At 36.8% G+C, this 11,944-nt stretch overlaps 1 protein-coding gene across 2 annotated transcripts; it reads left to right on the forward strand.

Annotated features, from left to right (window-relative positions):
• The first annotated feature begins 1,261 nt into the window (after positions 1–1,261).
• Positions 1,262–11,567, forward strand: LOC110625381 (dynamin-related protein 3A). Of its 2 annotated transcripts, none has more exons than XM_021771012.2 (20): positions 1,262–1,950; positions 3,618–3,900; positions 3,977–4,005; positions 4,120–4,221; positions 5,177–5,245; positions 5,340–5,399; positions 5,658–5,771; positions 6,264–6,312; positions 6,428–6,537; positions 7,628–7,720; positions 7,827–7,919; positions 8,002–8,139; positions 8,809–8,880; positions 9,012–9,107; positions 9,235–9,277; positions 9,452–9,612; positions 9,756–9,902; positions 10,208–10,260; positions 10,370–10,469; positions 10,983–11,567. In XM_021771012.2, exons 1-20 carry the CDS (start codon positions 1,558–1,560, stop codon positions 11,256–11,258), a joined length of 2,481 nt encoding a protein of 826 aa, XP_021626704.1. In that variant the 5' UTR covers positions 1,262–1,557; the 3' UTR covers positions 11,259–11,567. The 2 variants fall into 2 exon arrangements, with proteins under 2 accessions (XP_021626704.1, XP_021626703.1); XM_021771011.2 differs by having other exon boundaries at positions 1,263–1,950; positions 8,809–8,922.
• The last annotated feature ends 377 nt before the right edge of the window (positions 11,568–11,944 follow it).

Genomic DNA, 11,944 nt, shown 5'->3' on the forward strand with positions numbered 1-11,944 from the left:
TTTAAGACTCGTACCACAAACAAGAATCAAATATGGAGACTACCAACCTCAGTAAAGACCGAGCAGGCCGAGCATGATCTAATATAATCTTGAGATAAATACAAACATTGACCAACCTTTTCAAAGCCTGGAGTGGATGGGCAAATTTTTTTCAAAGCTCGTACTACAATGAGGCAATTAATGCAAGCGTGGTCGACCTCAGCAATCGAAAGAAACTCACCTCTATATAAGTCAGGTGAGTTGGGTACGACCTAGTGAAATCAAGGTAAGGTGCCGACCTCTAATACGATGGGCGTCTCCATGGTACATTATCGGAGTCATAAATGCGTGTGTGATAAAACTGACTGACGTGACATATATGATGGACAGGGTATGTGAATTAATGCAGGCATGGCCGATCTCAGTAATCAAAAGGAACTCACCTCTATAAGGTCAGGTGAGCTGGGCATGACTTGATAAAATCAAGGTAAGGTGCCAACCTCCAACACGATGGTCATCTCCATAGTACATTACCGGGGTCATAAATGTGCGTGCAGTAAAACTGACTGACGTAACGTACACGATTAATGAGCCGCCTGACATACCTGCCATAGGATATGCCCATCCAATCTGACGGGACGAAAGATAGAGAACATTAGGATAATCGGGGTATAAATACTCCTGAACTAACCATACTTTGGAGCTCTCTCTCATTCTCTCTCGAGAGTGGGATCTCTCTTTCAGACTATCTCTCCTCTCACTCTCATTCATGCCCTCTCGAGACTGGGATCTCTCTCTCAGACTATCTCTCCTCTCACTCTCATTCATGCCCTCTGAAACTTCCTCTTTCTCTTCGATACTTCATTATTATCATTTATTTTCTCTTTGTATTAATGCATCTCTCAAATAATCCTAAATCTAATTTGAGCGTCGGAGAATCTCCATCGCACATTTTCAGTAGACTCCTGACCATCCTCTTATATTTTGCACATTTCCTTTCTAAAGTCGAACATGGAGAAATCTATATGAGATCTTTAAAACATCCGCCTTATTAAACCAATTATGAATAACTATCCATATATATCGAATCGAATTAGTGTCTAGACATCATAACAGACCATGAGCCATAGATTTACTAAAATGATTCAACCTGCTACGTTATTAATAGATATTATGTTAACATATGTCATCAACTTTAATATGCCATATCAGCGCTGTTTAACGTTATTAACTCTTTCTCTTTTTTTTTTGCCAAATTTTATATAGGAAAAAACCACCTTTGTCCCACCCACCCACAAGCCAAATCTTTTCCAGCACTGTTGCAAAATCAACAATCTTTCCGGGCAAATGAAGCATTTATTTATTTATTTTGTCAAATTTCAAATATACATAAACACCAATTCTGAAAATTCAAACGTGCACGCTGTTTAAACTTTCATCACCCAAACATCAACGACTCAGACCTCAGTCCGTCTCCAATCACCCATTGAAGATCCCCTCTACAAGCATATCTCTCCATTTCTCTCTGAAACAGAGTTCAAAAACGTAAGATAGTTCCAAAACCCCCTAGTGTTTCCAATGGATCCGTCAATGGCAGAGGAACCTGCATCGTCGTCTCTGGCGGCACAATCGCAGCAGCAATCACAGTCTGCGCCGCTTGGTTCCTCAGTCATACCGATGGTGAATAAGTTGCAGGACATATTCGCGCAGCTCGGGAGCCAGTCGACGATCGAGCTGCCGCAGGTGGCGGTCGTTGGAAGCCAGAGCAGTGGGAAATCCAGCGTGCTGGAAGCTCTTGTCGGGAGGGATTTCTTGCCTCGGGGAAAAGATATTTGCACCCGACGGCCGTTGGTTTTGCAGCTGTTGCAGACTAAAAGGAAGGCCGATGCCACAGAGGAGGAGTGGGGCGAGTTCCTGCATCTTCCTGGAAAACGCTTCTATGATTTCTCCGAGATCCGGAAAGAAATTCAGGTACGTGTTGATTGTACAGTAGTGGTTCATTTATTTATTTATTTATTTTGCTTTTATAGAAGTGAAATATTCAGTAGTATGAAATTCTAGCTTATTACAAGTGCTATTCAAGTGACGCTGTCAAAAGAGGTATCTGGAGTACAAATTTTGGTGTTTGGAGTGGGGGTTTGCTCAAGAATTTCTTGTTGTCATGATTACTATGAGTTGAAGTTAGCTTGATTGCTTCTATGAGAGTATTAACTTCCCTGGCTAAGTTCGTTGAAATTTCAGTCAATGAAGTGGGCTAAAGAGGCAAAATTATTGCATGGTTTGATGTGATTTTGATTACATTTATAATTTGTGTTAGAAGTGAAATTGGATTTTATTTGTACAATGTGCTGTGAAGGTCTTAGAAGAGAAGAGACTGATCGTATTCTAATAAAATAAACTAGGAGGTGTAATAGGAAACAGGGGATTTTTTTTCTTTCCCGTTACTTGGAGCTGTTGCTATGATTGATGTAAGGATGAAGATGATGATGATGATGATGATGATTACCTTGATGAAGTTAAACATATTTTGATTGCTGAAAATTCAACAGTATAGCTGGACAGAAGAGCTTGTGATAGCTCACTGAAGAAGGGGGGAGGGGGAAGAAGAAGAAGAAATTATATGCTGTTATTCTCAATAAACTGAACCATTATGGATCACTTGCTTTTGAGTTTTGGAAAAAGCAGAAAAAAGAGAGTATTTTATTGATGGGGTTTAGGCCTCTTCCCTTGTGGTATTTTTATCTTTTTCCTTTTTTGTGGATATCATAATTCCAAGTATTGTTGCCAATAGTCACTTTCCGTCTGACTGCTACTATTTACCATCTCGAGCAAAACAAAGGGTGGACTGAACATGAAATATTGGACAAGGCAGGAACTTAGGGCTTTCTCTTCTTGGTTGCACTGATATATTTATTAGAAGGTGGAGTTCAGGGGCTGTTCAATTCTTTTGAAATTTGAACGAGAGTAGCATATATAGGAGGCTAGGAGCTAATGAACATAGTTTATAATCTTCATGTTAGAATTTTTTATAATAATATTACATTTTTGGTCTAAATTGAGCAACAGATTCTACAGTGTTGGGATTGGTTCAATGATCAGTTGTCTTGGGTTAAGCTGCCTCATCATCAACCTGCAGTGTACCCCATTGCCAATTCCTACAAGTGCTATCACCTTGCTTGGAATTTTTTGTTGTGCAAATTGTACGGGATGACATGTTGCCCAGAGATTATTATTAATTTAATAGCACATAACATTTTTGATAAAAACAAAAGAAATCCAAACTGTCAATCTTTTTGCATCATCAAGTAGAATCAGGACCAATGGCATCCAAACTTCGGTTACATTTTCTATTGTACGTTGTGCGGGTATATAAGAATCAATAAAGTGACTTAAGAGTAAGAATAGTAACATTCTTATCATTCAATATGCCTATGGATTTTCCACCTTCCTGGTTGTCTTGTGATTTATCTGGGATTTTTCTTTAATGTCAGCATCATTCGTCTTATCTTAGGAAGTAGATGATTATATATTCATGTGGGGCCTGCTGGTCTTGTTATGTAAGGTCTATAGACAGTAGAAACTTTTAAGACCAATGATTATTTGTTCTTAAGTGTTTAAAAATTTTGAATTCACTATAGGCTGAGACAGCCAAGGAAGCTGGGAGTAACAAAGGTGTCTCAGACAGGCAGATTCGCTTGAAGATTTTTTCACCAAATGTTCTTGATATCACACTTGTTGATCTACCTGGTATCACAAAGGTTCCTGTGGGTGATCAGCCCTCTGATATTGAAGCGCGTATTAGAACTATGATCATGTCATACATCAAGAAACCAAGCTGTCTGATTATAGCTGTTACACCGGCGAATTCAGATTTAGCAAACTCAGATGCTCTTCAGATTGCTGGAAATGCTGATCCTGATGGTAAGCTTTTGATATCCAATGCTAAGATCTTTTTTTTCTGCCTTCCAACTCTTACTTGCTAGCTTTCTGTTGCTAGGTTATAGAACTATTGGAGTGATTACAAAGGTGAGGCTGCAACTTAAGTATCTTTTTTCTAGTTGGCTATACATTTCCAAGATCTTGGTAGTTTTATTGTTTTTATTTATTTATTTGTAAAATATTTTCCCTATTTGATTTCAGTTGGATATTATGGACAGAGGTACTGATGCCCGCAATTTGTTGCTTGGAAAAGTGATTCCCCTGCGACTTGGTTATGTTGGTGTTGTTAATCGAAGTCAAGAGGTAACAGTATATATTTATGAGAACTATGGTACTTCTTTTGGTCTGATTGTTTCATGGTGTAGGATGACATTTAATTTCCTCTTACTTCTACCTCTTAGGTTATTAATTAGATGAGACTTTGTAGAGGTGAAAGACATTTAGTGTTGTTATTTTTGTTTCAATTTCTCAACATGCTTTTCTTGTTTTGCACAAGTGTTTCTAAGATTTAATTTTGCTTAGGTGATCATTTGTTTTGAAATTTTGTAGAGCGTGTGCTGAAAGTAGTATCTAATGCCAATAACCATTGGGAATACACTTTCTGATGCTACTCCAGACTTTCCATTTAGAATTATGTGGGTTAAAATTCCTTTGGTTACTAGTTCTGCATCATATCCTTATGGCATGCCTGTTTTTGGATATGCCTCAAAGATGTTGGATGACCAAATATGATGAACGAGATTTCCTACGGCATGGATTGTGTTATTTTTGAAATGAAGATAGGAATATGAAGCATCCTTGTGTAGATATTTGGTTACGTGTGGGTAGGCTATTAGGCTTGCAGGTTGTTTTGTTAGAACAAAATATCATTGTTCAGGCTATAAAGCACTTTCCCTTTCCGGGATTGGTTATTTGTCAAATATATGCAAGATCATACTAGAATAAAATGAAAGTGAGCAAAGTTTTAGGTTTACTAGTATTGTATGAGTTAACACATTAATTTCAACTGTTATCTAACTGCATCAATGGTATAAAATAAATGCAAATTCTAGAATTTGTATTAAATTTGTGACAATATTATCCACATGATTTGAGATGGCTTGATTTCTTGCCATAATTGTTTGCTTGTTGGAATGCTTAATTTTGATGGTCCTACTAAGTATCCATAATTATTTCACATTGCCAGGGATGTAGTAATTCTGTTATCATTGGTGAAGAACTTTCTTTTGCTTATTTCTTATTTACTTCCTCAACGCAGGATATAATGCTAAACCGGAGTATTAAGGATGCCCTTGCAGCAGAGGAGAAGTTCTTCCGCAGTCGTCCAGTATGTTTGCGCTGTCTTATAGTTGTCACTCCTAATTAAGTCAAAAAGTAATTGGGCAAGTTTTTGAATTTTTTTAATGTACACTGCTGAGTAGGTATATAATGGCCTAGCTGATCGTTGTGGCATTCCTCAGTTAGCGAAGAAGTTGAACCAGGTAGGACATTTGCAAAGTGGATTACCCTGATTACTTTATGGAACATGTTCAATTATTTTAAAGTAAATGCATCTTGTTCTGCATCAACTGTTGCTGTGCTTCCCTTGCCTCATTCACTACTGCCTCTATCCTATTCCTATGAGCACCTTTTTCTTTTCCTGGAGTCTTGTTTATAGAGTGACATGATTATCTGACGTCTCCTTGTTAATATGTACTGCTACTGTTTTGAGCCTTGTTTTGTTACCTTTTTCCTCTCAGATTCTGGTGCAGCATATCAAAGCCATACTGCCGGGGCTGAAGTCACGCATAAGTTCTGCACTTGTTTCTGTTGCAAAGGAACATGCAAGCTATGGGGAAATCACAGAATCCAAGGTATATATCTATCAAGTACCAAAATATTCGAATAAGGTTACTTGGTCATGAATTTTATAGTTTGGCACTTAAAATAAGCGGGAAAACTATGGAAATTTTGCGAAATGCATATCTGATCTTGGACGTTTTTCTGGATTTGATAATTTTTCCTCAATTTAAGTCACATTCAATTTTAACGTGTTATGTTCTATATTAAACACAAGGATAGGTTTGTACTTGGCATAACAATCAAACTATAGATCATTCCTCCCTCCCTTCATTTCAAGTTTTTATCTGTTCTCGCACTATACTAACTATATGATCATTCCAACTCTATTAACTAGCGACCCGAATTCAGCTTATTCTTTTGGTGAACTGTTGTTGATGTCCATAACTCAATTGCAATGCATTGCTTATTTGTGCTTATTCTACCTATTCAAGGAAGGATTGCTTCCATGCTGATGTTATCTTTATGCTTTTTCTAATCGCTTCTCATATATCTGTAAATGATAGGCCGGTCAGGGAGCTCTTCTCCTTAACATTCTTTCAAAATATTCTGAGGGTAATTCTTCCTGTTCTGCTCTGTTTGGCTAAAATGAAGTACATCTTCAATAAATATATTTTATCATCTTGATATGCAGTTAGATCACTGTTGTGCAATTTCTTGTTGAATACAGCATTTTCTTCAATGGTAGAGGGCAAAAATGAAGAAATGTCAACATCTGAGCTGTCTGGTGGAGCACGTATTCACTATATATTTCAATCTATCTTTGTGAAGAGTTTAGAGGTGAATATTGACATTTTACAAGCACTTGGTGATTGCTGTTTATATCAGATTTGTTGAATGAAGTGAACATGTATGCTTAAAATTTCCAGCTTAGTGAGGTAATGGTCCATTTCGTTGCTTTAGGAAGGATTGAATATACAGATTATAAATCACTCTGAACCTTACTGGTTTAAAGCTTGGCATTTCTAATCTTCACTAATTTCTTAGCAATCAAATAGCATTTTAGATTTACGGATGTAAACATGAGTGTCATGTTTCTTATGGACATGGGTGCTTAAAACATTACAGTCATGTTGACAAGGACATGAGTATTTATAATTTTGTTTGAGAATGTAAATATGTCTATTTCTATTGAGATAAATGATATCAGGTGTAAATATGCAACTTGGTTGTTGGATGTTGGTTTTATATTTGCAGTTTTTGTTATCTTTGTTAAAACTTAAAGATGATAGAGAAAAGCAAATGGGGGGCAGTATCACATGGAAAAGCATCAAGCATAACGAGGGAAGTAGGCCAAATATAAAGAAAATTTACTCTTTCAAAAAATTTCACATCAATAACTCCTTTGATAATGGTCTTACTATTTCTTTGATTTTGAGCCCATTTTTGTGGTATCTATTGTATGTGTAAAAATAGCAGCATGGATCTTACACTATCAATAATTGTTTGAAATGCTAGATGTGACAAAGGAGAGGGGAAGAGAGAGTAGAAGTAGCCTGCATGGATCTTACACTATGAACAATTGTGTGCATGTGTGTGTGTGTGTGAGAGAGAGAGAGAGAGAGAGAGAGAGAGGGAGAGAGAGAGGGAGGGAGTCAAATTCAAAGTGATGGCGAAATGGAAACTTAAACTCTACATGTGGCTGTTTATTTTTCCCTGTTTTTGAACCCTTGAATTGGATGTACTTTTGTTTTTTTAATGTTTTCTCTTTTGTTTTGAGCAATGCGAAGGTTGTGTTGCTCTGGCATTAGCTCAATAGATGAAATTTAGTTGCGTCTTGCTTGTGCAGCTAAGCTAAAACCCTCCGGTAATGTGAGATGGACTTTACATGACTTGTAATATTTTGAATCTGATGTGGAACTTATGATAGGAGGTTGATCCATGTGAGGACCTGACTGATGATGACATTCGAACTGCCATTCAGAATGCAACTGGACCTAGATCTGCACTATTTGTACCAGAAGTGGGTTTTATCCCACGTCCCCTGTTTTAATCAGAATTCTTGTCAAATTTCTTTTAGGCTTCTTTTCCTTAAGAACATTTTTTTTTTCTGATTTGCATTTATATAGGTGCCTTTTGAAGTTCTTGTTCGAAGGCAAATAGCTCGCTTATTGGATCCAAGCCTGCAGTGTGCCAGGTTCATATATAATGAATTAATAAAGGTATGCTTTTATTTGTGGTCCAGGAGCACTATCATTTGCATACTTGCATCACAAGTAAAAATATAAAATCACTTTTCTCCAGATTAGCCATCGCTGTCTGGTAAATGAATTGCAAAGGTTTCCTGTTCTGAGAAAGCGTATGGATGAAGTTATCGGGAACTTTTTGCGAGATGGTCTTGAACCCTCGGAGACGATGATCGGCCACATTATTGAAATGGAGGTAATATTATAAGTTAGCCAAAAATGCTTGGTAATGCTTATAACCTCTTCTTCTCTTCTTTCTCTCCATATTAACCTTTTTTTTTAACTAATATTTTCGTAAGTATTGAATGGTTAGTGTTATAGCATGCAATGAGAGATTACCCTTCTAAATTCTTTTTACGGTTATATTGATGGCTACTGGATGTTGTTTCAGCCTTGGTTTTACTTATGATTATAACTTGGTATGGGCTTTAGTGGCTGTTTCTGTATCTTCTTTGCTATCCTTTCATCATCATCATCATCATCATCAGTCATGTCAATGTTTAACATTAATTCAGTACTCTTGCCTATTGTTACAGCTTGAAAGTTTGAAATAGCCTGTTTTTTTAAGCAAACTGCTAAAGAGGTCATTGTCAAGTTACAGTCATGTCAAAACATGATGTTTGGAAGGTATGGGCATGATCCTACTTGTAATGCTTTCAGGCATTCAGGGTTCAACCAACTTTATGTCAAGCGCCATATGATGACCATCTAAGCAAACTAGTTCCATAAAAAATATTTACTTGATTCCTATTGATATCCCCTTGTAATTTCAGATATTCTTCCTTTTCCCTGTTTTCCCTGGATTGTGTACCTGTTCTGGACTGCTTATATGAAAAAAGAAAAATCCTTGTAAATGCTTTTGCAGATGGATTATATAAATACCTCACACCCCAATTTTGTTGGCGGGAGCAAGGCTGTGCAAATTGCATTGCAACAGGTAGAGTCTTCTAGACCTGTTGCACTGGCAATGAGACAAAAGGTGTTTGTGCGACTCTACAAAATATATTACTACTGTAATCTATTTTTGGCGTTCATGTTTTGATCTCTTGTGTGGCCTCTTTTAAGTAGGATGGTATAGAGCAGGATAAGGCATCAGCATCAGAGAGGACCCAAAAGTCTCGGGCAATTTTGGCAAGACAAGTAAATGGAGTGGTGGCTGACCAGGCATGAATATTTTGCTTGCACACTTTGTTCTACCCATTATTATTTTTCTTATTTTTGGTTTAGTCATTGCTGCAACTGATCTAGTTTATTTACCATTACTTTTTGCATTTTAATTTGTATTATGCAGGGAGTTCGTCCTGCAGCAGATGTTGAAAAGGTTGCACCCCATGGTAATTTTCTGTTTAAGAAGAATTTCAAGAAATACTCCTAAGTCTCCCCCCACCCCCTCTTTCATGTGGTGGTATCAACTGGCAATGGTGTTGGATGATTGCTCTTGCAAGTAGTTTTGTATGTTATCATACTTTAAGGTACTCTAAGTTTTTGAGGAATTCTTGACCATTCAGGGAATGCAAGTGTTGCAAGTTGGGGTATTTCATCAATTTTTGGGGGCAGTGATAATTCCCGAATGTCTACCAAGGAAAGCTCAACATTCAAGTCACATGGTGAACCTGTACATAATATGGATGCTTTGGAGCAAAGCTTTTCTACGATCCATTTAAGAGAGGTATTAATTAGAGTTCCAGATTCCATATCTTGAAGTCATTGCTGTCTAACCAGGCTGCATCCATTTGATTTTTTTTAATTTCATTTATTATCCTTCTATATATACATTCTAATTTCTAACTAAATGTTTTTATGTTTTCTAAGCCTCCAACTATCTTGAGACCGTTAGAAAGTCATTCAGAGGAAGAGAATATTGAAATTGCTGTCACTAAATTGCTATTGAGGTCATACTATGACATTGTGCGGAAGAATATTGAGGACTCTGTACCAAAAGCAATTATGCACTTTCTGGTAATGATCTTTTTGTTGTCTGATTTTCTATTGTTGAGTGTCTGACATGCAGAAATTTTGATATCTTATAGATGCCAAATTGTTTCTCCATCTTGATGTTGCAATATTTTATACTTAATTTAACTTAGAATTTTAATGTTGACTAAATTATATCAATAAAGTTACTTGGTCCCTTATTGTTTCATTGAGGTCACTATTAGTGAAAGCATTTCTTGTGTTGTGGTTTGTGTTAGATCTTCTGAGGTATATGGTCCTCGTTATTATTCTGTCATAGTTCTGATCTTGCCTGTTTTATAATTATGTAGGTAAACCATACAAAGCGTGAACTGCATAATGTCTTCATTAAAAAGCTATACAGGTGACCTGGGATGATATGTTTAGTCTGATTATATCTGCACTTATGGTTTATGCTGTATGCTTTTTTCCTACGATGACTCTGGGCTGTGCAATCTGTCTTATCCAAACAGAGAAAATCTGTTTGAAGAGATGCTGCAGGAACCTGAGGAGATAGCCATGAAAAGAAAACGGACTCGAGAAACACTTCGAGTTCTTCAACAGGCTTTTAGGGTGAGTTTCTCCTGCTTTAATTAGCATAGATGTTTTTGATATGGATTTCCAATCTCTATTTTGATTTCTTTAGTTATACTCAACTTCGGTTATAATTTTTGTGGTTTAGGGACTTGTAAATAGAAACCACCGTATGTGCTTTTACATGCTCATACATGTACTGTGCATGCACACTTAACCACCTTAATATTAATGAGTACGCAAAGAACATAAAAGTTTGGTCATACAAAAGTGATATTAGGAACCTCAGTCCTCACTCCATCCTTTTTGAACTGGTAATCTTGTTACGAATGATAGAGGCTTCCTTTTCTTCTCGGCATCCTTTTTTGAATCCTTTTTGGACGTTTATTTATTAACCAAAAGAGAGCACTGAGCATGACTCTAGAATTATGTTCAGTTAGATGTAGATATGCTCTTCGATTGTTTACTATTTTTTCCATGTTCCTGGAATTGCAAAGGTAAAATTAGGGTGAAGGACAATTGATATATTTTTTCTGATTCTTTTCTTAATAGACATTGGACGAATTGCCATTGGAAGCTGAAACAGTTGAAAGGGGATACAGTTTGGGGTCTGATCCAACCGGCTTGCCAAAGATACATGGATTGCCAACTTCATCAATGTATTCTGCTAGCAGTGGTTCCGGTGATTACTCAGCTTCCCCTATGAACCATAAAACCCGCAAGTCATCTCACTCGGGGGAGCTTCAGTCTCATTTTTATGCTAATGCAGAATCTAATGGAAGTGGACGGCTTTACATGCCTGGTCTCAATCCGACAGTTGATTTCTAAGCCATTTGAATAATGAGCATACGGGTCAAATTTTTCTGAAGCCTCCAGGTATACAATATATTCTTTGATTGTGAAGCATACTCAGACTGGTGAAATTCAACTAGCAGAGTTGGCCCAGGGGTGTGATTCACATGTGTTGACTAGAACAAGTGCAGTACTGCTGTGTCTTCTAGTTTTTCAGATGTAGCATAGGGTTATGATTGCATTTTTTTTTACGAGGCTTCAGCAATAATAATAGCAACAATAATCCACCTTTTTTTTTTATAAATTAGAAGCAGCAAGAGCTCTTATATATGTATTTTTGATCAAGTTCTTTATGTTTATTTATTTATTTTTATTTTTTAAGATTTGTTTTACTGGGGTGTTTTTCCAATACCTGATGAGATCAATGGTTATTGTCCTCCTCATCATCCCCTGATATTTACCTTGAAGTGAGTGGTGCTGGTTTCTTTTTTACCTCGTCTGGTTTTATCGGAGTCGCAACATTCACACACTGAGCTGTTGCATTTCAACCGTTGTAAGCGTGTTTTGTTTTATTTATTTATTTATTTTTTTTCCCGTGTCCTATAGCGTTCAGTATGTTCTATTCAAATTGAATTAAGTCGGTATTGAATAGCTTCCTATAACTAAGTGAATCAAACTGAATAACGAGATAGAATTAAAGTTAAATCGAAAATTTCAATTTG

Source organism: Manihot esculenta, chromosome 10, assembly GCF_001659605.2.
Source record: "Manihot esculenta cultivar AM560-2 chromosome 10, M.esculenta_v8, whole genome shotgun sequence".
NCBI lineage: Eukaryota > Viridiplantae > Streptophyta > Magnoliopsida > Malpighiales > Euphorbiaceae > Manihot > Manihot esculenta.

Coding starts and splice junctions, on each gene's coding strand:
- LOC110625381 (XM_021771011.2), top strand. CDS start 1,558: ATGGATCCGTCAATGGCAGAGGAACCTGCATCGTCGTCTCTGGCGGCA. Junction 3,901..3,976: donor TGGAAATGCTGATCCTGATG/GTAAGCTTTTGA, acceptor TTCTGTTGCTAG/GTTATAGAACTATTGGAGTG. Junction 4,222..5,176: donor TTGTTAATCGAAGTCAAGAG/GTAACAGTATAT, acceptor TCCTCAACGCAG/GATATAATGCTAAACCGGAG.